Raw genomic sequence first — 24,110 nt, forward strand, 5'->3', positions numbered from 1 at the left:
CCTAGTTCACCCTGCGAAATGACAGGGCTTTGACCTGCGTCACAGCGGGACTTGGAGTCTGACCCATTCTCCTAGGGGGGGTCCTAGGATCCGGGTCCCGGGTGCTTGCTGACCCCAGTCAGGCCGACTTGTGTGTGGATGGAAGTGGGGCTTGGCCGCCAGCCGGCGTCAGAGCCTGGCAGCGCAGGTTGCCAGCTCCCTGTTCTCGCCACACTGTGCCTCGGGCTGTGTCCACACCAGAGAGTGACTGGCCCTTGCCTGGCCGGGGGCGGCGGGGGGTGGGGGCGCTGATTTCTTTGCAGCCTGACTCATGATTTGGGAATGCCTGGGGTGGGCACGGCTGGTGGTGTCCAGCCCCACCCAAGGCTGGGCCACGGGGCTTCGCTTTTCCATGGCACTTCTCGGGAGCCGGAGCAAACAGCGCGCCCAGGCCCGGGGCGGGAGCGGCCTGCAGGAGGGAGGGTTTGCTGGGCCCCGGGCCAATGCAGGCAGCTCCCCGGCAGGCGGAGCCTGGGCGGGGGGAGGGGATCTGGACCCGGAGGGGGCGGGTCCGGTCCAGGGCCCGGTTGCAGCCGCTGAGTGACTCGGAGGCGCAGGGCGGCCCGGGGCTTTGCTTTGCTGCGGCCGCTGCCTCCGTTCGCCCGCCCCCTTTTCCCGGGGAGGAAAGTTACTTTGCAGCCGCGGGGCAGGGCGTTTGCAGCGGCGGGGCGCCTCCCTCTTTCCCCGGCCGGGAGTTTGCACCGCATCGTCCTCGCAGGGGGCGGGGGAGCGTCTCCTCTCTTCGCATTGCACCGTCCCCGCCAGCAGCCTCCCGGGTCCCCGGGCTGTGCATTGCCCCGAGCCGGAGCCAGCCGCCCTCCCGCAGGGGCGCCCCGGGGGGAGCTTCTCCCCCGCCCCGCCCGGAGCCATGTCCCTGCTGCGGGTGGCGGAGCAGGAGCCGCCGCTGCAGCGCTGGCTGCCCACCCACGTCCAGGTGACCGTGCTGCAGGCCCGGGGCTTGCGGAGCAAGGGAGGCGGCGGCGGGGGGAAGCCGGGCACCAGCGATGCCTACACCATCATCCAGCTGGGCCGGGAGAAGTACAGCACCTCGGTGGCGGAGAAGAGCACGGGCAGCCCGGAGTGGAAGGAGGAATGCTCCTTCGAGCTGCCCCCGGGGGCCCTGGAGCTGGAGGAGCCGGCGGACTGGGGAGGGGGCTCCCCCCGGGGCAAGGCGGGCTGCGAGCTGGTGCTCACCGTCATGCACCGGGCGCTCATCGGCCTGGACAAGTTCCTGGGCCAAGCCACCGTGCCCCTGCAGCCGGTCTTCAGGGAGAGCCGCTCCAGGGAGAGCCAGTGAGTATCCCGCCGGATCGGGCCCCCCTGCCCCCAGGCTGGGCGTGGTGCTCGGCTGGGTGAGGAGTGCGATTACCCCCTTGTTGCAACGGCATCGCCCCCCCCAAATTCAAAACCCGTCCAGACTGCACCGCCTGGAGCGGCTGGCGGCCATCCCGGGGCGCACGCACCACTTACCGCATTGCAATTTGCTAACGCGGGGTTGTAAAGTTAAGACGCCCCCCTCCCCTAGGGTGACCAGACAGCAAGTGTGAAAAATCAGGACAGGGGTGGGGGTAATAGGAGCCTCTATATGAAAAAGACCCAAAAATCAGGACTGTCCCTACAAAATCAGTACATCCCCTCCCCCTCTTGGAGCTGGGCAAATCCCATGGGAGTGGAGTCACCCCAACGGGAATGGGTCTTTCCCCATCTCCGGACTGGAGTGGGTGGGAAATGCCATGGCGAAAAGTTCCAGCAATTACATGCAAGGAACATTCCCCATAAACTTCCTTGGCCCCTAGGTTTACGCGGCACAGAGCGCCCCAAATCTTGTGTGCCCAGTTGCTGGAACTGGTTGGCCGCAGGAAGGTGGATGAAGTTCAGCTTTTGCAGGGCTCTTTCCCGCGCTGGGAAGAGTTGGATCAACTCCTGCTTACATGGCTGCAGTGGGGTCTCCCGTCCCTTCTGTGCCAAGAGGGTTAAAAAAAAAAAAGCTTTCAGGTGCTTGGCTGGCAGGCAGCAGAGTTGGAACAAGTTGAGTGTTTTTTAAGCGTGGGGTTGAATGCAAAGTCTTCTGTCCAAGGGTTGGGAGTGTTTCATGGCTTGCCTGCGCCAAATCCTAAACATCAGAGAGTCTAGCGTCCTCTGCTCACTCAAGCTTGGCTGCCTGAGTCACTGCAGAGGGACTTGGGAGGGGCTGGGCATATGCTCCAGTCTCCATCCATTGGGTAGTGTCCCTCTCCCAGGCATGGCAGGAGACAGAGTGGAGATCTTGTGGAGAGCAGGATTAACAGTGTTAAAGGGGTCAGAACATTGTTTCCCCCCAAATCCCAAACAAATCTGGTTTGTTTTTGCTCCACAGCACAGCAAGGCTCTTGGGGCTCTGGCTTGCCTAATATGGGCAGTTTTTGGTGGAAAGGGGGTGGGTTGGTAACAATTAAAAAAGGGAATAACTCTGCTCTGTGTGGTTTGACTTATTTTTCTGGGAGCATTTGCTGATCGCTTTACTCTTACATGGATGAAGAGGTCGGAAGAGTGGATGGTTCGAAAGAGAAGTCCTATTTAGGTCACAAGGCAACAGCTTATCTGCAGGCTTTAGAGGGAGACTTGATTGCTAGATCACAACCATTGGGGGGCACTCCCACTTTAGAGAGTGTGTGTGTGTGTGTGTGAAATTTCACTTTCAGTGCTCCTTGCAGCTTGCTCTGGGCATTGATGGATTATACTCTGGACAAGGTTGGAATGCACAAAGCTCTCCATAAGGAAAGCAGTGCCCCTTTGTCAGAGTATTTAAAGAAAGCCATTGTACAAAGGGAGAGGCCTTGCGTCCACGCCATGCTAAATATTGAATTAGGGAAACCGGGTTAAATAATCAGAGTGCGCTGGCTTTACTTTGGCTCAGATCCTGAAGCGGGGTAAGCGTGTGCTTAACTCTGTGCACAGGAGTAGTCCCATTGAGTGTGGGAATGGAGCCTAAGGCTGAAAGCTCTTTGCGGCCGGAGCGATCTTTTCATTATGTGGTTGTACAGTGCCTAGCACAGTTTCCCCCTGATTTTGAGGTCCCTGGGTGCTACTTTAGCAACAATAATACTGCTGTTATCTTGTGAGCCTTTTCCACTGTTTACGTTTTGCAGGCTTTTCCTCGGGCTGTATTGCCTGCCGTTTCTTCTGACTTGCTCAGGAGCTGGCAGTGATGGTGTCTCATGTGATGACTTGCATCACAGCTTTGATGCCTTGCTGTGTAACCCAAGTAGTGGGCTCCTGCCCAGGAACTCTGCTGTGCTGATCTTAACCCTTTTCTTCGCTTAGTTTTGTTTCTTTGAAGGTGTCGTATGGAGCTGTGTTTGTAACCCAGCTTAGGTTGTGGCACTGACTGAACATACATACAGCTTTATAACGGTGATGTAGAAACACCCTAAACAAAGGTTAAAGCAAACCTTGCATCTCAGGACAACGTGGAATAACCGAACACTGGCTGCTTTTATTGATTGATGGCAAAAGAAACCCTTTAAGCACCAAATTGCACAAGGGAAGAGCTATTAAGCATCTGTGCCCTCACACACCTGAGATTGCCTGGGGCTAGACAGGGAGCTTTATGTGACAGTGGGATGAAAACTCAGGTGCTCTGGTACCAAAAGCATAAGAGAATCTCCATTCATTGTCAGCGGAGTAGCTAAGACACATAGCTGAGCAGTTCTGCTTCTGTCTAATGTGGGGGGTTGTTGCACAAATGCTAACTCGTTCAGAGCAGTGCATTGTAATCGGGAGGTCAGCAGTGCTGGATAACAGTGGAGCCATTTGTAGATTTTCATCACAAGCATCAGATGCACAAAGTGCAGTACAGTGGATAACTGCCAAGTGACTCCTGGCCTCAGGTGCTTGCATTCTCTAGGCAAGTTGGTGCAGCTGTATACTGTCATCGAGTGAGTACTTCACAGGGCCCATATGGACCTTCAGGAGTCTCTTTGGAGGAGACAGCGGTTGCTTAGCAAACTCTCACTGGAGACTGCAAGCCTGCAGGTTGGTATGAAATGGTGCAAACCCCTACAAGTCCGAGGGGTTAGTTCAACAAGCTGTGTTACACAGTAACTTATAACTGCCTAACCTTGGAAGTAAACTTTCAACCTCTGGTTGAGTCAGCTGTAGACACCTTTGTTTGGGAGAAGTCTGCTAGTATCAGATAAAAATCAGCTCAGCTCTTTGCGGCCACATGGCTGGCTGCACTGCACTGTCTCCCCAAGGCCGTATGGGTGAAGATAGACATGGAGCCTTCAGGAATTCATTAAGAACTGAACGTCCGTATCATTATATGGTAACATAAATGCAACTGGTGCTTTGCAGTGGCAGCTCACCCTCAAGAGATTACAACCAGAGTTAGGACAGGGCAGGAGATGATATACTGGGGGTGAGGCGGGGAGAGAAAGCAAGGGTTGCAGCAGCAAGATGAAAGCCTGGTTGCATAGGTTAATAAAATGTGTTTTTTCTAAGCAACTCTCTTTTTTGAGAAAAGACACGGTCTAATGTGTTAAAGGCCTCACAGAAGCATCTTGAGGAGGAATAGCAGCGAGGGTCAAGGAAAACGTCCACAGAGTGGGGGTGGTCTGTATGGCAGGAAGCCATGGAGACAAAGCCAAGAGCATAATAAGGAATCATGCGTGGAGCAGAAACAGTGACAGTTCCTAAGGGCTCAGTCGTGGCAGAGATGAGGGCCATGTAGGCAGAGGCAGAATGGTAAACTAGGGTTAGTCCTGGTATCTCTTTGTACAGGCTGCAAGCAGTAGGCTAGCTGGTAGTTCCTCATTGCTGCTGTAGGCCAGTTCTTGGCTTAGGAAGCGTTTCATTTGAGTGGGCAGGCACACAGTTTGTGAACTGATCACTTCCATCTCCGCTAAGCTCAGGCTCTTCACCTTGGCTAAGGAGGGCACATTTGTGCCAGTGGCTGCTTATGGTTTGGTCTTTTTTGTAAATTCATAGAGTTTAAGGCCAGAAGGGTCTGACATACCTCTGGGATACAACCTGGAACTGTGGGACCGCTGTGCCCCCTTAACACTCCTCCCTGGGCTGTCTCTTACAGTGCTATGCAAGTGACAAGCTGCAAACACCTCCAGGTGCTGTGATCACTCAGCCAACAGCATGCAGAGGCACACCCAGCTAAGTTGCATAAATGCTTTCTAAGCCATTCATGAGCTATATAGAGAGAGACACCTGTAAATATCCCCAACCACCAGCCTTGCACCTCAGAAATGTACCATTTCACACTGCTTAAGACCTTCTCTTGAACAGTGCAAACTCATTAATTAGTTCACCGCTTTGGCAAAGGATAGCAGATGCACTAGCCTTTGTAATCTGAGCAGATTCCCCAAACACGTTAGACAAACTCACTGGTAAGGATACAACATTAAAATAAGTGTATTAACAACAGATAGATTTTAAGTGATTATAAGTGGTAGGCATATAGGTCAAAGTTGGTTACATACAAAATAAAAATAAAATCTCAGTCTAAATTCAAACGTTATCAGACTAAGCAAGATTTGAATCCAGCAATTTTTGTCACCCCACTAGGCGTTGTAAGCAGGGTACAGTTCTTGATACACAAGCTGAATTCTTTGCTCAGCCTGGGACCAATCGCTCCAGTTCAAAGTCATTTCTTCCAAATGTTCTTGTTGCCTTCAGATTAGGTGGCGGAGGAGAGAGGCATGGGGCAGATGTCACAGACTCCAATTTATACCCCCCAATCCATGGGCATGGAATGATACTGTCTTGGGCATGGAGTCCCCTGCTCAGTCACTGGGTTAAGTAGTCCCCATTGTCTGCATGCTTGGAGGGGGCTCACTGGGAGAATGGATTCTCCTTAATGGTCCATCAACACAGGATGACTAGTCCGAATGTAAATCTGTTTTGCAGCTGTTTGTTGCTCCTTTGTTGCCACCAAAAGGCCAGCTGTGAGCATCTCCCACACACTCAACATATTTCAGTGACACACACACAGCAAAACGTCATAACTTCAAATACAACGGTAACACACATAATTCAACAGGCTAGTAATGTTCAACAGATCATGACTTCTCAAATGATACTCCCAAGGCATACTTTGATATGATTGTATGTTTTGTACGCAGTGGTGAATGTGGGGGCTCCAGGGTGCTATTCTGATGTACAGAATGTCGCAAAGGGACAATTTTAGTCTAAACTTCTGTATATCAATGGCTGTTAAATTTCACCTAATTATGCCTGTGTTGAGCCCCGTCACCTGCATTTGGCTAAATCATATCTCCCAGAAAGGCACCCAGAGACGGAGAATCCACCACTTCCCTTGGTAGTGTGTTCCAATAGCTAAACACCCTCACTGTTAAGAGAAATCTGTGCCATATTTCCAATCTGAATTTGTCTGGCTTCAGCTTTCAGCCAGGGGCTCTTGTTCTGCCTTCCTGCACTGGATCACAGAGCCCTTTAGTAACCAGTATTTGCTTATACACCTGTAATAAAGTCGCCTCTCAGTCTTTTGGGTAAATGAAACAGATTGAGCTCTTTACATTTCTCCCTGTAAGGCAGTTGCTCCAGCCCTTGCATCACTTCCGCGGCTCTTTACTTCAGTTTTCAACATTCTTTTAAAAATGTGGACACCAGAACTGTTTGCAGTGTTCTAGTATCTGTCTTGCCAATGCTATGTACAGAGGTAAAATCACCTCCCTACCCACTACTCCCCTGTTTATACATCCAAGGATCACGTTAGCCCTTTTTGTCACAGCCAGAGCTCATGATAAATTGTTTGTCCGGGATGGCCCTTAAGTCCTTTTCAGAGTTGCTGCTTTCCAGGATACAGTCCCTCATTCTGTAGTCTTGGCCTGCATTCCTTCTTCCTAGATGCATAACTTTTTGCTTTTTGCCCTAGTAAAAGATATTTTGTTTGAATGGGGTCAGTTTACTAAACAAGCCAGATTGCGCTGTTGGATTGCCTTGACCACCTCGTTATGTGTCAGTCTCATGTCATCAGCAGTGATTTTTTTTAAAACTTACCTCCATATAATTTGATAAAAATACTGATTGTCTTCAGCCCTAGTACTGATCCTTGTGGAACCCTAATAGAAAAGCTTCCATTTGATTTCCCTGTTGACAGCTACTTTCTGAGATCTATCAGTTAGCCAGTTCTTAATCCAGTTAACACATGTTTGACTGATATTGTATAGAGCTAAACCTTTAATCGGAATGCCGTGCAGTACTAGGTCAAAGTATATTACATCTACACAGTCACCTTTATCAACCAAACTTGTATTCTTATCAAAGAATGAAATCAGACATGTTTGACAAGACCTATATTCCATAAAACCAGGTTGACTGGCATTAAATTATATTCCTATTCTTTAATCAGTTGAATTCCATGCCAGTTTTTCCATTATTTTGGCAGGGATTGTTAGGCTAACTGGCTTATAGTTACCCAGGTTGTCCCATGTGCCCTTTTTGACTCTTTGCACAACATTAACACTCTTCCAGTCTTTCTGGAATTTCCCTGCTGTTCCAAGATGACTTAAAAATTAATATCCGTGGGCCAGAGGTCTCATCAGCCAACCGTGTTAGGACTCCTCGGTGCATGTTATCTGGGTCTACTGATTTTTAAAATGTTCATACCTACCTGCTGCTGATTAACATCTTCCTAATTACAAATGGACTGGAAAGTGCTTTATCATCCTTATGTGATATGAGTAGGGCCCTGCCACATTCACAGCTGTGAAAAACGCTTCACGGACCATGAAATCTGATCTCCCCCATGAAATCTGGCTATTGTAGGGGAGACCCGATTTCACAGGATTGGGCGGCTGGAGAGGAATGATGGCCGTGGCTGGGAGCCCAGCTCTGAAGGCAGCGCTGCTGCTAACAGCAGTGCAGAAGTGAGGGTGGCATGGTATGTCTCAGGAGACAAAGCTGCAACTGTTAGGATCCCTCCTAAACGCTGAGGCTGATTCCAGGCTTGCCAAATGGTCCTAGCTGCTTTCCATTCTCCAGGTGGTGGGGGAGGTGAAATGAACTGCCTCAGTCCAGTTCCAAAAGAACAAGTGTCCCTCACGACTGCCTCCGAGATTGATGCGCCCCTCTGGCCTCTGCTAAAGCTGCCATGGGAGACAAACTAGTGTCTCCAGTCGAGGTGATGCCTCCAGGTCGGCGGTGGGGGGAGGGGGCGGCAGTGTGTATTTTTCTGTGGGTAATTGACAACTCTCAAGACTTGAAGTCTGGTACTGGTGTGAGAACTGAATTTAAGGGTTTGTCAAGTGGCATATCCATAATGCCGCCATCCCTGTAGTGTATAGGAAAGAACAGTGTCTCACTGCTCTGGTGACTGCATTGAGCCAGCTTGCTGGGTTCCTGCCTCAGCTTATCTGCTGCGTGGCAATAAATCACTAAATGTGCGTTACCTTAAAACTGGCCCCTCCCTCTCCCATGCACGTCTGACCATCTGTCCTGTCCAGCTATCCTGCATCTCTGGTTGCTCCATCTATCCTGATTGTATTTGGAAGGAACCATGCACTGAAAGGTCAAACTAACAGAGTTCTAACAGAAGCCACCTGCATTCATTCTGGTGCATACTTAGTGTTTGAGAGGGGCTCAGCGGGCTTCCGACAAGTCCCGGGGCTGAGTGCCACAAGGGGTAGCTCTAAAAGAAACAGAGCTGTTCTGTGCCTGTGCAAGACTGTTCTTAGCTTGCATGAAAAGATGCTATACATCTGCAGACGCCTAAGGGAGTTACAGTAGTGCAGTTACTGAATGAAACGTCTTCCTTTGCACAGTATGGGATGAAACAAAAGGAGGAAAATGTCGTCTTCTGCCCCTGAAATGTGTCAGTGAAGTGGAGAGGTTGCTCCAGATCATGGGAGCTGCCCAGGCAAAGGCTGTCAAACCACCAGACTGTGTGAAAGGCCGTAGCTTAGGGAGGGGAGCAGAAGAGGGCCAGGGCAAGTCCCTAGGGGGCTTTAAACATGAAAGTCCTGTTGAGTTGTATCCTGAAAGAGATGGGGGCCGCTAGGGGTGTTTGCCGTTGATGTGGTTTTGCAGGGCTCAAAAACCCTACTTCCCAGTGGCAAGTGGAAACTCCTTCTGGCAAATGTGGCTTGAGGGCTGCCTAAGCTGTTTTTATTTGGTTCAGAACTGAAGTTTTTCACTTCATTAACTTCTTTTTCTAGTCCATGTCGTTGCAAAGATGAATCCCCCGCACGTGAGCTGTTGGGTCTTGCTTTGAAGTTTGCACCCCTGCTACCTCCGCTGCTCCAGCATCCTGCGTTTCCAAGCATTGGGAGAGCAAAACACCCTCCCCACGGCTGCTATTCGCAACCTTTGTGCAGCCGTCAAACTTCGTGTTCGTTGCGTGCTGCTACTGGGCAAACCTGTGAGCAGCCCAGGAGCTATTCCACAAGAAGAAGATGATTCCACAAAAGGTAGCATGTGTGAGCAGTAGCGTGGTGGCGGAGAAGCCTCTCCTCTGCCCTCATGCAACAGCTAGGAGGCTGGGTAAGGAGCAGATCTAACTGAGGATAGAGCTTTTTCCTCCTTCCAGTGGCAAGGAGAAGAGAAGGGTTCAAGTGGGATGCCAATCGGCACTCGTCTCCTTAACACACGTTGAGAATGCAGCTGATCTTATTGCCAGCATGTTGCCATAGAAGCTTACTGGGGAGGGGGTTATCTTTCAGGCTGGCGTCCGGCTGGTAGGCGACCAGTACATTTTTCAAGCCCTGCGGGTGTGATTCTCGGTGAGTGAAGTGCATGTCGAATTCTGGCTTCTGATCCAGAACACAGACAATAGACACGGCACGCCTGAAGTTCTGTATCCTGGACTGACTCTATAGGGTTGCCAAATCAAAGACCTTTTGACTTGTATTAATCTGTTGTAATAACCTTGCTGGCTGTCCCAACACTGGCAGCTGGACTGATTCTCGAATGGGCTGTAGAAGCCACAAGAGCAATAGCAGTTAAACTCTCCCTGCGTTATACCGAGTGCTGCAGCATGAAATCAGCTGCCAACAGCAGCTCCTGTTATAATTCAGGAGAGCCGAGTGGAACTCTTCTACTGTGATACGGAGCAATTGGGCTGGTTGGCCCCCCTCTCCAATTCCAGTGGCTTTGGTGCTAAGAAAAGCCCCGCAATGCAAAAATGGAGACGCATAGTCATGGTGGGATTTGCACTCTGGGGATTTGCAGCCTCTGTCTTGCTCCAAACCCGCTGCAGAAATGCTGAGGGCTGCTGCTTAATGCTGGAAAGAGTCACTGGGCAGTGAGTGTGCATCTTTGCCTGGCCAAAGAGGTCGAGAGGATGGGAGCAGAGGCAGAGATTGCTCCTGGGAGGTGCCTCCACAATGGAGTTCGCCTTGCAGTCAGCAATAGGAACTGGGGCTAGAGCACCTTTGGGAGCTTGTAGGGAGAGGTTAGTGGCCTGCATGCGTTTGGAACCCCTGAACTCCCTGGGGTTACAAAGTCACATTTCTACAGGATCAACTCAGCCCTTCATTCTGCTCAATGGTGCCCCGATCTTAAACAAATAAAGCAAGAACGGCTTCCTGCACCCTGGCTGCATGGCCAAGCAGCCTTGAAATGTCGGCGCCGTTTAACGGCCTTGGTTAAATAGCCTTGCAAAATTGTCATTAGAACACACCAGCCCAGCTAAGACCTACCAGCCCCCGACTCTCCCCACACACCCACTGCCCCCAAGCTCCTCCATGCAATCGTTTCCTTCCCTTTGTCCCTCTACTCTTCTCCTCCTCCCCGCACCATTATAGGGAAGTAGGGAAGGGCCCCTTGTTGCTTCAGGGTTGGGTTGGTACAGGAAGACTGTATTAGTCAGCTCTCTAATCTAGCAGAACAAGGTGCAGCTAGATCCAATAGTTGGAAGCTGAAGCTAGACAAATTGGAACACCTTTCCAAGGGTCGTGGTGAATTCCCCGTCACCTGGAGTCTTTAAATCAAGACTGAGGATCTTTCTAAAAGAGATTCTGTAGCTCAACCAGAAGTCAGGGCTATGTGTGGGAATTACCGGGTGAGGGTCTCCAGCCTGTGAGAGGCAGGAGGTCAGACTAGATCAGCAGTTCTCAAACTGTGGGTCGGGACCCCAAAGTGGGTTGCAACCCCATTTTAATGGGGTCACCAGGGCTGGCTTAAACGTGCTGGGACCCAGGGCCGAAGCCCGAGCTCCACCACCCGAGGCCGAAGCCTGAGGGTTTCAGCCCTGCGTGTTGGGACTCAGGTTACAGGTCCCCCTTGGGCTTCAGCTTTGTCCCGCTCTCCCCGTCCCCCACCCGGGTCAGTGGGGCTCAGGCGGGCTCAAGCTGCGGTCCCCCTCCTGGGGTCGTGGTAATTTTTAGTGTCAGAAGGGGGTCGCGGTGCAATGACGCTTGAGAACCCCTGGGCTAGGTGATCACAATGGTCCTTTTCTGGTCTTAAAATCTACAAAGAGGAGTTAGGCAGGTGGGAAGAGGTAGGCCTGGTCTGCTGAAGGAAAGCAGTGGGGGGGGGAGCAGCGGCCTTCATGCATGTGCTCCCGGGGCCTGCTCTGGGAGACCAGGGAGTGAAAATCGTGTGGGTTTAGTAACCAGTTGGGCCAAAGCAATGACTTATCTCAGGTGAGGCAAGACCAGCTTTACAAGTGAAGTAGCAGAAACCTCAGCAGAAACCTCTCTCTTGTATGTCTTACAGGCTGCAATGAAATGAGCTAGTGAGGTTGCACTTGCAAGCATGGTGACCCTCCCTCCCCCCCACTCCCCCCAAAATAAACCCGTGACGAGTACAGCAGTGATTGTAAGCCCGGCACAAACACAAAAAGTCAATGCGGCTCCATAAGCTCTGCTGGGATACTGTGATGCGTTCAGAGACTCCATCACAACCTGGCTCTCGCTAGGTTCAAGGTTACAGCTGGTGTGTCAGCGGTACCTGCCGAACTGCAGGCTGGGCTGGACGCGGCAGTGTTCCGATGATGCAGTGGAATAAGTGCGTGCGTCATTACGTACGTTGGCTCCCCCTCTATTGTGTTCATTAATATTATAGAATGACTTGATACATCTGACTAAACGCCTCTCAAAGCTGGGCCTGTTTGTGTCTTTCACTTTTAAAGGACAAGGCAGTGGATCGAATTCAGCCCTGGGGTAAACAGGTGCCATTTCACTGGAGTTGATCCTGTTTACATCAGGGCTGTTTGGCCCATAGTCCATCTCTGTTTTCTGCGAATGGGTCGTTCCCCCCTCCGTCCCCCCTTTTTTTCTTCTTCTTCTTCCAGACCAGAACAAAGCTGGTCTAGCTAACCTGTAGCTTAAAGTGTGCTGGGTTATTGTACTAATCTTTCACCCCTGGAAGTGTCAATACCCAGCAAATCCATCTCTGCATGCAGCAGTGAGCCGGGATGAAAAGTACTCAGGCTTGTTCTTTCTTTAACTCTTGAAATATAGGGGTACCAGCTGGACTGGCAGGAACTTGTCCATTAGGCTGGTTCCACCTGTTGTTTCTGCCTTCACCTCTTTCCAAGATGCAGGATCTGCTCGTGTACTGCAGCATTTATCCATCCCAAACTTCTTTCCATGATGCTGGCTCTTCCACTTGGCTCGGTAGCTGCTTAAACTGATAAAAGCATTGGGAATCCAAGCACCGATCTTAAAACCAACCCCCCTCTCCCCCCTGATTTATCTTCTGATTTGCATTAAGCAGTGTCTGTGGAATAACTCGGTGACTCGCTGTGGGGTTTCTGTTCTGTTACTAAAAGGGGCCGCAGTTCTCATTAGGAGAGAAGGAAAAACCACGTGGTGACGCTTGCTCTTGGAGCAGATTATGTTACTCCATTATTGGTGCTATAAGCAGGCCCTGGTGGCCATGTGCACACCTAGAGAAACTGCGTGTTTCAGTTTGCGATATGTTCTGGAGCAGCCTGTTCCTAGGTTCACTTAGTGCCAGGCTATCAAAATGCTTTATGCATCTGTGGCACGCCCGTGGCATCCCTCTACGTAAGTAGTAAGTATGTATGCCTGTCTTACGGAAGAATAAAGTGAGGTCTGGAGGGTAAGTGACTGTCCCAAGGTCGTGCCACAAAGCGGAACTGGGGAAAGCTTCCCGGAGCCCCGGCTTCCCATTTCCCCCCTCTTCTACCCACTGGCTGCTCTTTGTCTTAAGCTGTTTTGGCAAAACTTCCCGTGCTTGCAACATCAGTTCCTTGTCTCCCTTCCGTGTGGAATGAGATCTCTCAGAGAAACTTGACTGAATGCAGCGCCCCACCTCAGCTGGGACATCGTGGAAACCCTGTGCTGCTCTGGGTTCAATTCCTGGAAGCCAGGCTTCGTTCCTCTTTTAAAAACTGTTGTCTGGCAAGGAGGGAGTGATATCTCAGGGCTTCCTAGGGCAAGCTGTTCCAGCAGGATCCCAAGGTTTTGATGATTGTGCTTTTGACTGACTCCAGCAGCAGGCTTGCTTTTGAGTGGGCGTTGATGTGTGAGAATAGCTAGTCTGGGGGAGAATCCTGCCTGCTCTTAAATGGTTTATGGAGACTCTGATCTCAAGGGTGGCACTTTGAATCCAGCATAGGTCGGTTGTGACCAAAAAGGGGTGCGGCTCTAGGATGGCCTGTCCAGAGTGTCTTGACTCATATACCCGGCTTCTTTCACTCTGGAGCCGTGCCCCTTCCAGTTCCCGGTCTTGCTGCAGAAATGTCTCCTCTCTCTCTTGGTGGCTCGTCCAGTCCTGAGTTACAACACTGTAGCGAAGTCTGCATGGGATCCTCTAGATCAGAGGTGGGCAAACTACGGCCTACGGGCCACATCCGGCCCGTGGGACCGACCTGCCCGGCCCTTAAGCTCCCAGCCCCTCCCCCGCAGAGCCATGCTGCTGTGCGGGCAGCGCTCTGGGCAGCGCTCTGGGCAGCGGGGTTGCGTGCTCCTGCCGAGCAGCGCGGCCGCCAGACACGCTGCTCTGAGCGGCCTGGTCGGGGGGTTGGATAAGGGGTGGGGCGTCCCGAGGGGCAGTCAGGGAGCAGGGAGCGGTTGGATGGGATGGAGGTTCTGTGGGGTGGTCAGGGGACTGGGAACGGGGGAGGGGGTGGGTTGGATAAGTGTGGGAGTCTGAGGGGAAGGGGGTGTGGCTAGGGGTCAGGGGACGGGGAGCAGGGGCGGTTGGATAGGTGTGGGGTCCCGGGGGGGCCTGTCGGGGGCAGGGGTGTAGCTAGGGGTCAGGCGGCAGGGGGGATTGGATAGGGGGTGAGGTCCCGGGGGTGGTTAGGAGCGGGGGGGTCCTGGGAGGGGGCGGTTAAGGGACAAGGAGCGAGGGGGTTGGATGGGTTGGGGGTTCTGTGGGGGGCAGTCAGGGGGAAGGGTCCAATAGGGGGCAAGGGCAGGCTGTTTGGGGAGGCACAGCCTTCCCTACCCGGCCCTCCATGCAGTTTTACAACCCCAACGTGGCCCGTGGGCCAAAAAGTTGCCCCCCTCCCTCTAGATAAACAGAGGGTGCCCGTCTAGCCCATGCAGAACACAGCCGCCGAGATGATATTCCCTGCCTGTTGCTCTGGCCATGTCACCACCCCAGAATCCCTCCAACGGCTCCCCCCTGCGTCAAGGCCCTTCTTGACTTTGCCTCAGACCCTTCCCCGGGCCGGCTATGCCAGCCTTCATCTTCCCTCCTCACCCCGTTCATCTGCTTCGCCCACAGCCGTCGCTGCAAGCCCTTCTCCCTCCCCCAACCCCCCCGGCGCATGGGACACCTTCCTGAACTGGTGCCTGACCTTGCTGTGTCCTCGCCTGTCAGATCCCTCCAAAGACCCACTTCTGTGGCGAGGCCTGAAAAGAACTGGGTAGCTACTAATGGGTTGGGAGAAGGGCGCCTGGGGCGCCAGATCTTGTATCCCTCTGCCTGTCGTGTTAGCTCGGGAGCTCTCTGGGGACGGCCCGAAGCCCTGGCATGCTGCGGGGAGCACTGCCATATCAACAAAGCAGCAGTGTGATTAGACCCTCCCGACAACTCCATGTGTGTCCTGTATTCGTAGATAAGAGTGGCTCCTATATTTGTCTTGCTCCTTTGTGTCTAGCTGAGCAGCGCAGGTTCATTCAGTGTAGTGCTGGCCTCCCTGTCCGTGGGTGACATGCAGATCAGACCTAGGGTTTTGTGGTTAAGGCACAAGCCAGGGAGATCTGGGATCTGTTTCTACTTTGTTTGTAGTGCGACCCCGGATGAGTCGGTTTAAGATCTCCGTGCCTGTTTCTCCACTTCTAAAATGGGGAGTGGGAGGAAATGGAATATGACAGCTCATGAACTTCCCATATGGCCCAGCTAGGTTTTGAAAAACAAGGTGTTGAAATGCCCTTCCCTGTGCGAGGGTGGATGTCTGACTGCTGCACTGCCCAGCGTGAGCTGTGATGAAATCTTTGTTTTTGGGACTGGAAAGGCAGCTGGAAGGGGATATTTTCGTGGTAATTTGACCACACCAGGAAATGCCTGGCTGTGTTGAAACCCATGCTTAGTAAGCTGATCCTTCTGAGTGGGGGAAGGTGGAGGATATGATTATGCTGAATGCTTTGAGTGGCGGTGCATCAAATCGGATGGAATAAAAGGGGTCAAAGAGTCAGAGGTGTTACCGTGACCCTGAAACTGTGCAGCATTAAACAGTTGTAAACAAGGTGCAGGGTTTGGTATACAGAGACCAGGGTTTGTTAGTTTCATGGGAAACACACTAAGACGCTTATGCCAAAGTTTAGACATTGTGTTAACTAAGATACATAAAGAAAAGATGTTAAAACACCTTACAATGCAGTTTAAAATGGAAATGAAATGAGCGTGCAAAACAAATATCACCAACAGGGCCAGTTCTATTGTTTTCACCGCCCCAAGCAGCGTGCCGAATTGCTGCCGCGGACAGCAGGGGCAGTCCATGTGCCGTTAGGGCGGCACGTGAGTTTCCGTGGCAGCAGCAATTCGGCGGCAGCGTCTGTCTTCAGCCGAAAGACGGAAGCTACGCCGCCGCAGACAGCTGAACGTAGAAGCTGCCGCCTAATTGCCGCTGCTGTCGCGGAAACGCGCGTGCTGCCCTAAAGGCACACACACTGCCCCCGCCATCCGTGGTGGCAATTCGGCGCGCTGCTTGGGGCCAAAAATGCACGGACTGCCGCCCCTTGCAGATGGCCGCCCCAAGCACCTGCTTGGAATGCTGGTGCCTGGAGCCGGCCCTTTTTCAGAGAGTATATCAGAGGTCCCTTACTGGATTGGACAATCCTTTTTGATCGGGGGAAAAGCGCTGGTTAGTAGTGTTGCTCAGTTCTGAGGTATGAAGGATGGTCTCTCTTGTTGCTTTTAACAGACCTGGGAGGAGGAAATGCGGCTTTTGTTGATGTTCTCGGTATTGTGGGGTCAGGTCAGCCACAGACTAGTGCGCTGCATGGGCATGTCAGCCACAACAGCAGTGCTGTGGGCTCTGGGTCATCTTGGTTTGGGACATCATCTGGTTGGTCTGGTCTCTCTCGTACTGTGCAGAGCTGGATGGGCTGTTTTTTCTCACTGTGCCGGTGCATGTGCCACAGTTGATCTCAGGATCAGCTAAGCTAGAAAGCAGAGAGGGAGAGGATAGGAGGAGAAATAGCGGGACAGAAAGGACCACACAAAGGGATGGAGACAAACAGGATTTCCTGTGTTCCCAGCGGGGGTCTCCGCTGGAGTGGTGGTGAGGACCAGGTGTCCCTGCTGGGTGCCGAGGACTGGACTTCCCGATGATGCAGTAACCGTCAGAATCCCCAGGTGAAGGACAAAGCCCCTGGAGCAGGATGGAGGCCTAACAGCCATCCCCCTCCTCCAGGAATTCCCCAGTTGGTTCACATGTCCCTGCCCCCAAAATCTCTCTTCTAGGGCCCTGAAAAAGGGATGATGAGTGGAATAGTCCCTCCTCTTATTTGTTCACCGATATACCAGACCTACTGTCCGACATACCAAGTTTAGTCTGTTAACTTCCAGTCCCACACTTTCCTTGTTTACCAGGTGCAGTACAGTCCTTCAGTTGTATCAGGAAAGCTGTTTGGTTTAGACTAACTCAGTCTTTGTTTTTCTTTTTCACTAACTTTTATAAACAATCTTATGCACCAATCTAAGCTGGACTTTTCTTACCCTTTCCCGTCACTGTTTGCTATGACAGGTGATTGCACCATATTATGACCGTTCACTCCTTTTTTACAGCTGAACTCAGAATGTGGGTATGTTTGTAGGCCCAGTTATCACAACAGTGGGTCTCCGTCATACTTGGCACCTCAGCTGGAAACTTTTCACATAGTTGTAGCGCATGCAGTGCTGGTAACAGGGAGGCACCAGAGATGCGGAGGCATTCGCTCTGTCTGCAGAACCATTGCAGCAATGCCAGTTCTCCTGTCCTGGAAAGAGCACTGCTCTCTGCAGAGACTTGATAAGGGGAAGGGCGTGGGTTTGCCCACTGGGAACTGGACTGAGCTGCCAAATTAATGTCTCACTGGTCACCGCACAGGCTCCTGGCTACACAGAGCTATTTCTCAACCCACCACCCTTGTCTCCGTCCTTGCTCTTTTCCTCTCCCAGGCAGGATCTCACTGGCTCTTTGAAAGAGACATGGCTGGCTTGTGATTCCTTGCTGTTCCCTCTGACCGAGGTGCCTTCCATCTAGAATCCCTCCACCTGCCCCAGTGACACTGTTTCCTCCTGTGTCGCCGGGTGGGGCTGAGCGGGGCTGAATCCAGCATTGGCGTTTCATGCACTACGTGCTGCCTGCAGTGCAGGGCCGGTGCAACCGCTAGGTGAACTAGGCGGCTGCCTGGGGTGCCAAAAAGCCTGCTCAAGGGAGGCGGTGAAGTGGAGGTGAGCTGGGGGGCGTGGGGAGGGCTGCCTGCAGCAAGTAATGGGGTGGGGGGGGGCGTGCGCTCTAATTCTCCTCCCCTCCCAGGCTTGCCCTGCCAAACAGCTGATTAATGCCGCAAGCCTGGGAGGCGGGAGAAGTGGAGCGGCACCAGCGTGCTCAGGGGAGAAAGCGGAGCGGAGGTGAGCTGGGGCGGAGAGCTGCCGAAGGGGGGGTCTCCCCGGCTTTTCCCCTTGGCTGCCACCCCTGCTCCGCCCCAACCCTGCCCCAACCCTGCCCCCACTCCCCTGAAGACTGCAGCCAGGCCCGACCCTGCACTCACCGCATGGTAAGTGGAGTGACCCGGCCCCAGCCTGCTCCGCTCCCCTGGCTCCCAGCTGTGATGCCGGCAAGTGCTGGGGGGCGGTTCCCCCCTTCCTCCTCCCTCCAAGCCTGGGAGCCAGGGGAGCAGAGCAGGCTGGGGCCCCAGGCCTCCGCAGAGAGGAGCGGGGGGTGGGATGGCCCCAGGCCTCCATGGGGGATGGGGGGCTGGCCACTTCCTGTGGGAAGTGGAGTGACCTGGCCCCAGCCTGCTCTGCTCCCCTGGCTCCCAGGCTTGGGCGGGGGGGGGGGAGGGCTGGGAGTCAGGGAGGGGGTGGGTCACTCCACTTCCCGCAGGAAGTGGCCTGTCCCATTCCCTCCCCTTGTCCCCTACGGAGGTCTTGGGTCACCCCCTTCCCACAGAGGCCTGGGGCAGGGCCCCACACAGCCCCCCCATGGAGGCCTGGGGCCCCCCACACATCCCGCAGGGGGGCTGCGTAGGGCACCAAAAATAGCTAGGGTTGGCCCTGGATCCTGCGGGGGCGAGTGGGGCTCAAGGTGGAAGTTTCGCCTAGGACGTGAAATATCCTTGCACTGGCCCTGCTGCGGTGACCTTCCTTTGTTCCTTTCCGGGCAGGCTCGTTGTTTTTCGCAGTCCCGTTTTCCTTTCCCATTGCACTTTTGGAATGTGACTTGTGAGCAAAGAACTCTCTGCTCAGCAGCCAGGTGCTGTCCTTGCCGGGTGACCTCAATAAAAGCTGCCGTTGCTGTAGATGTTGGGGAAGAACATCGCCTTGGTGTGCTCCTTGTGCCACGTGGCTGTTGCACTTTTGTTACCGATTAACTGGAGGCCCAGGAAGGAGATCTCCTTAGTATGGGAGCTAGTGGTCAGAGCACAAGGCTGGGGGTCAGGAACTCTCCTGTATTCTAATCCTAGCCCCAGTCTGGACGTCCCCATCCTGCAGTAGGGATGAGGTGGCCTTGCCTGTCTCCAAAAGGCCGCTGTGGGGGTTGGTTAGTGCTTTGGGCATAGTGTGAAATACGTCCTTGTTAGACATCTGAGACTGCGTGTCATAGTCACTGCAGGGCTGTGCCCATCCTCTGGCAATGACTCTTCACTCGGCTGTTACACCTGTGGGGGTGGCGCCCTGGTGGCTGCAGACTGCGCGTGGCAGTGTTTTTATTTCTGCGGGGCCCCTAATGGATGTGCGGAAGGGTGGGGTGTGGCCTGGCTTCCTCTCTGCTCCCACCCCAAACCTCTGGCCTAACTTCTGCTTCTCTGCGCTCCTTCTCTGGACATCCAGGCTGTGCCAGTGCACCACTCGCCCTCCTCTGATGTGCTCCTCCCACAAAGCCTTTAAATGTTAATCCCTCCAGGAAAGTGTTAACTGAGCTGAAGACCTCGCTGCTTCTGTTATGCTCTTCTGACTCAGCTGGTGTGTCTGGTCCGAGTGCAAGGACCAACCTCAGCTCCCGTCCACTCACGCCCCTTCTCTACCTACGCTACATTGATGACATCTTCATCATCTGGACCCATGGGAAGGAGACTCTGGAAAAATTCCACCATGATTTCAACAGCTTCCACCCCTCCATCAACCTCAGCCTGGACCTATCTACACGGGAGGTCCACTTCCTAGACACCACGGTGCAAATAAGTGGTGGTCACATTAATACCACCCTATACCGAAAACCTACCGATCGCTATGCCTACCTTCATGCCTCCAGCTTCCATCCCGGGCACACCACAAGATCCATTGTTTACAGCCAAGCACTGAGGTACAACCGTATCTGCTCTAACCCCGCAGACAGAGACCAACACCTAGAAAATCTCCACCAAGCATTCTCAAGACTACAGTACCCACACGAGGAAATAAGGAAACAGATCAACAGAGCCAGATGTGTACCCAGAAACCTCCTTCTGCAAGACAAACCCAAGAAAGAAACCAACAGGACTCCACTGGCCATCACATACAGTCCCCAGCTCAAACCCCTCCAACGCATCATCAGGGATCTACAACCCATCCTGGACAATGATCCCACACTTTCACAGGCCTTGGGTGGCAGGCCAGTCCTCGCCCACAGACAACCTGCCAACCTGAAGCATATTCTCACCAGCAACTGCACACCGCACCATAGTAACTCTAGCTCAGGAAGCAACCCATGCAACAAACCTCGATGCCAACTCTGCCCACATATCTACACCAGCGACACCATCACAGGACCTAACCAGATCAGCCACACCATCACCGGTTCATTCACCTGCACGTCCACCAATGTAATATATGCCATCATATGCCAGCAATGCCCCTCTGCTATGTACATCGGCCAAACTGGACAGTCTCTAAGGAAAAGGATAAATGGACACAAATCAGACATTAGGAATGGCAATATACAAAAACCTGTAGGAGAACACTTCAACCTCCCTGGCCACACAATAGCAGATTTTAAGGTGGCCATCCTACAGCAAAAAAACTTTAGGACCAGACTTCAAAGAGAAACTGCTGAGCTCCAGTTCATCTGCAAATTTAACACCATCAGCTCAGGACTAAACAAAGACTGTGAATGGCTTGCCAATTACAGAACCAGTTTCTCCTCCCTTGGTTTTCACACCTCAACTGCTAGAACAGGGCCTCATCCACCCTGATTGATCTAACCTCGTTATCTCTAGCTTGCTTCTTGCTTGCTTATATATACCTGCCCCAGGAAATTTCCACTGCTTGCATCCGAAGAAGTGGGTATTCACCCACGAAAGCTCATGCTGCAAAACGTCTGTTAGTCTATAAGGTGCCACAGGATTCTTTGCTGCTTCTAAGGCCAGAAGGGGAGTGATCATCTAGTCTGACCTCCCGCACCTTGCAGGCCCTAGAAACTCGCCCACCCACTCCTGTAAGAGACCCATAGCCTCTGGCTGAGTTACTGACGTCCTCAAATCATGGTTTATAGACTTCACGTTACAGAGACTCCACCATGTCTTCTAATTTAAACCTGCAAGTGCCCCTTGCCTCATGCTGCAGAGGGAGGTGAAAAGCCCCCAGGATCTCTGCCAATCTGAGCCAGGGGAAAATTCCTTCCTGACCCCAAATATGGCGATCAGTTAGATCCTGAGCATTTCATCAAGACCCACCAGCCAGACACCTCTCGGTAGTAACTCAGAGCCCTCCCTATCCAGTGTCCCTTCGCCAGCCACTGGGGATATTTGCTACTAGCAGCCGCAGATCGGCTGCATGCCGTTGTAGGCAGTCTCATCCTACCATCCCCTGTGGCAGGGGTGGCCAACCTGAGCCTGAGAAGGAGCCAGAATTTACCAATGTACATTGCCAAAGAGCCACAGTAATACGTCAGCAGCCCCCTCCCCCCCTCCGGCTCCCAGTGCCTCCCGCCCACCAGCATCCCTCCCCACACCTCCCGGTCAGCTGTTGTGTCCAGTGCAGAGGACACTGCAGGGTGAGGGGAGGGGGTGGGAAGGGGTGGAGTGGGGGCAGGGCCTGTGGCAGAGCCAGGGGTTGAGCAGTGAGCACCACCCGGCCCGTTGGAAAGTTGGCGCCTGTAGCTCCAGCCACGGAGTCGGTGCCTAGACAAGGAGCCGCGTATTAACTTCTGAAGAGCCGCACGTGGCTCCGGAGCCACAGGTTGGCCACCCCTGCCTATGACCTAGGCTGTGGCGGGACTGAAGGGCTTTATGTACCTGTGGGGCCCTGACAGGCTGCTGTTTTCTGATACACAAGTGAGGTTTGTGCTTCCATGTTGCTCATTATTGCGGGCTTCTGAGAAAACAGCCTTGCTGGAAGGGCTTTGTGGGCGCAAGGTCAGCTGCTTAGTTTAGCAAAGAACTAACAAATGCCCACTGGTTTCAAAGCCAGGCTTCATTAAAACAAGTTCCGCTGTTTCCTTTCATCAGCTTTTTCTCCCCCGTGTTCCTGCGAGCTCTCGCCCTCCCGAGGGTGCAAGACGCAGGCGCTTGCTGCAGAGCGCTGTCTCTCTACAGGGGAGCGCTGCCTCCAGTTCAGCAGAGCACTTGATCCGTCTGGCTCTCACAATGCTGTGTTAGTCCCACAAACAGCCTTCCGATTCTCTTCAGTCACCCCGGCAGAGCTTAAAAGGCAGATCAGGTTCTGAGCAGCTGGTACTTTCTGTTGGGTTATTGGCCGCGTTGGGGTCTGACTTGCATTCCTTTAGAGGCTGCTCACGCCAGACCGTGCGGCTGCTGAGCTGATACGGGCTAGGATGACTCAGCTGGCTTAAAACCAAGCACCCACCGGGCGGCATGAATCCTAAGTGGCCCTGTAGGTTTGACTCACCAGCCAGGCTAAATTTTGGAAAGCTCGTGCCTTCTGTCTGAATGACTTTTCTTCTTCTCTCCCCAGACACAGTATACCACTTCATCCCCCGAAAGCTAACCTGGGTGTATGTGGGGAGAGGAACTGCACGAAAACGCTCCTCTCTCCAAGTGCTGTTCTCAGGGTTGTGTTGATTTCCGCTGCCTCCTCTGGGGAAGGAGGAACCCAGTTTTGGAGGCTGTGGGGGAACAAGCCAACAAAGTCGGGGGGGGGATAGCTCAGTGGTTTGAGCATTGCCCTGCTAAACCCAAGGTTGTGAGTTCAGTCCTTGAGGGGGCCATTTAGGGATCTGGGGCAAAAATCTGTCTGGGGATTGGTCCTGCTTTGAGCAGGGGGTTGGACTAGATGACCTCCTGAGGTCCCTTCCAACCTTGATACTCTATGATTCTATGAAATCCTGTGACATGACTCCTGTGGTGTGACTGGCTTCAAAAGCAGATTTATTCCTCAAACACAAGGACAGGGAAAAACCTGCACTTGTGTAAATAGGGCAAAATGTCGTGTGCCCCCCTTCCCCCCCGCAGACTACCAGCTGCCTAGGTCCATCGTTGGCCTTGTCTCATCCCGCTTGCAGCTGGGTTGCTGATGACGCACGGTCTCCTGCAGGGCTGTCAGCACCGTCTTCTCTACCACCGGGGATGGGGTTTTCCGTGGATTTCTGCTTTCGAGGTCTGGCCGGGTCATGGCACAAGGAGCTCTGGCTCCAGCAGGAGGTTCTGGCAGGGATGCCTTGAATGGAGGTCGAGCGGAGTGTACCTGCTAGGAAGGAGCCTATATTCTGATCAGAGTAGCTTAGCGATGTATTGGCTGCAGTCTTGTTTCATATTCAGACGAGAGTGTGGTTTTTAAAGCCGCAAATACAGCGCTTCTGTAAAGGGTGCTTCACTGTCTTTTGAAACTGCCGCAAGCTGCTTTTTCTCTTAACAGCCACAGACCATGGCTAGGACCTGCTTGTACAAAGCCTCAGACAATGGGTGTGCCTCATACTATGTTAACTTCATGTGCAGGGCTGCGAGTGGCTCCTAAGGCTGGGAGTCTCCAGGTATGTCTGTCATTAAAGTAATTCCCTTGGGATTTGCAGTAAAGTCACCACTGGGCAATGTCCTTGAAAGCGCAGCTTGAGCAGAAAAACAGGATGAGCCTCCTGGCTAATGCACCGACTAGGTGTTTGGAAATCTGGATTATATCCCAGATCTGTTTCTGATTTGTTCTGCCACTTGCAATAAGACAGTTAATCAGCCAGTGCCTCAGTTTCCCCACCTGTAAAATGAGAGTATCTCTAGGTCTTGTCTGCCTTGATATCCCCTTTCTAGGAAGTTGATTGCCTGTTTTAGGAACAGCTTGATGCTGTGAGGTGCAGTATCCTGGCCACTGATGACTAGCGGTTGTCCTTCTGAAGAGGATGTCTGTAACTTGGGATGGGGTAGAAAATACAAGCAAGTTAATGGCAGTCATTTCTCATAGTGCTGGCAGGGAAACCATGTATTATGTTCTCGCATGGTTCTTTCTCGTCACCTTCTAGCAAAGTGCTGACAGTTAATCCCCTGTCTCTTTGAAAAAAGCATCACTTTCTTGTTGCTGTACAATGACCCACTTCAACAGGGAGAACTGACTGACCGTGAAAGTGG

General features: G+C 52.8%; 1 protein-coding gene across 3 annotated transcripts in view; it reads left to right on the forward strand.

The window, feature by feature from the left end:
* The first annotated feature begins 588 nt into the window (after window positions 1–588).
* RAB11FIP5 (RAB11 family interacting protein 5) overlaps window positions 589–24,110 on the forward strand; it is a 101,762-nt gene continuing 78,240 nt past the window's right edge. The window contains exon 1 of one of the 3 annotated variants that reach the window (XM_045018130.1): window positions 589–1,332. In XM_045018130.1, the coding sequence (XP_044874065.1) occupies window positions 908–1,332 (425 nt within the window). In that variant the 5' untranslated portion in view covers window positions 589–907. The remainder of the gene's footprint in view (window positions 1,333–24,110) is intronic. The other 2 variants (XM_045018129.1, XM_045018126.1) reach the window with 2 other exon arrangements.

The sequence above is a fragment of the Mauremys mutica genome, chromosome 5 (genome assembly GCF_020497125.1).
Source record: "Mauremys mutica isolate MM-2020 ecotype Southern chromosome 5, ASM2049712v1, whole genome shotgun sequence".
Taxonomy (NCBI): Eukaryota; Metazoa; Chordata; order Testudines; family Geoemydidae; genus Mauremys; species Mauremys mutica.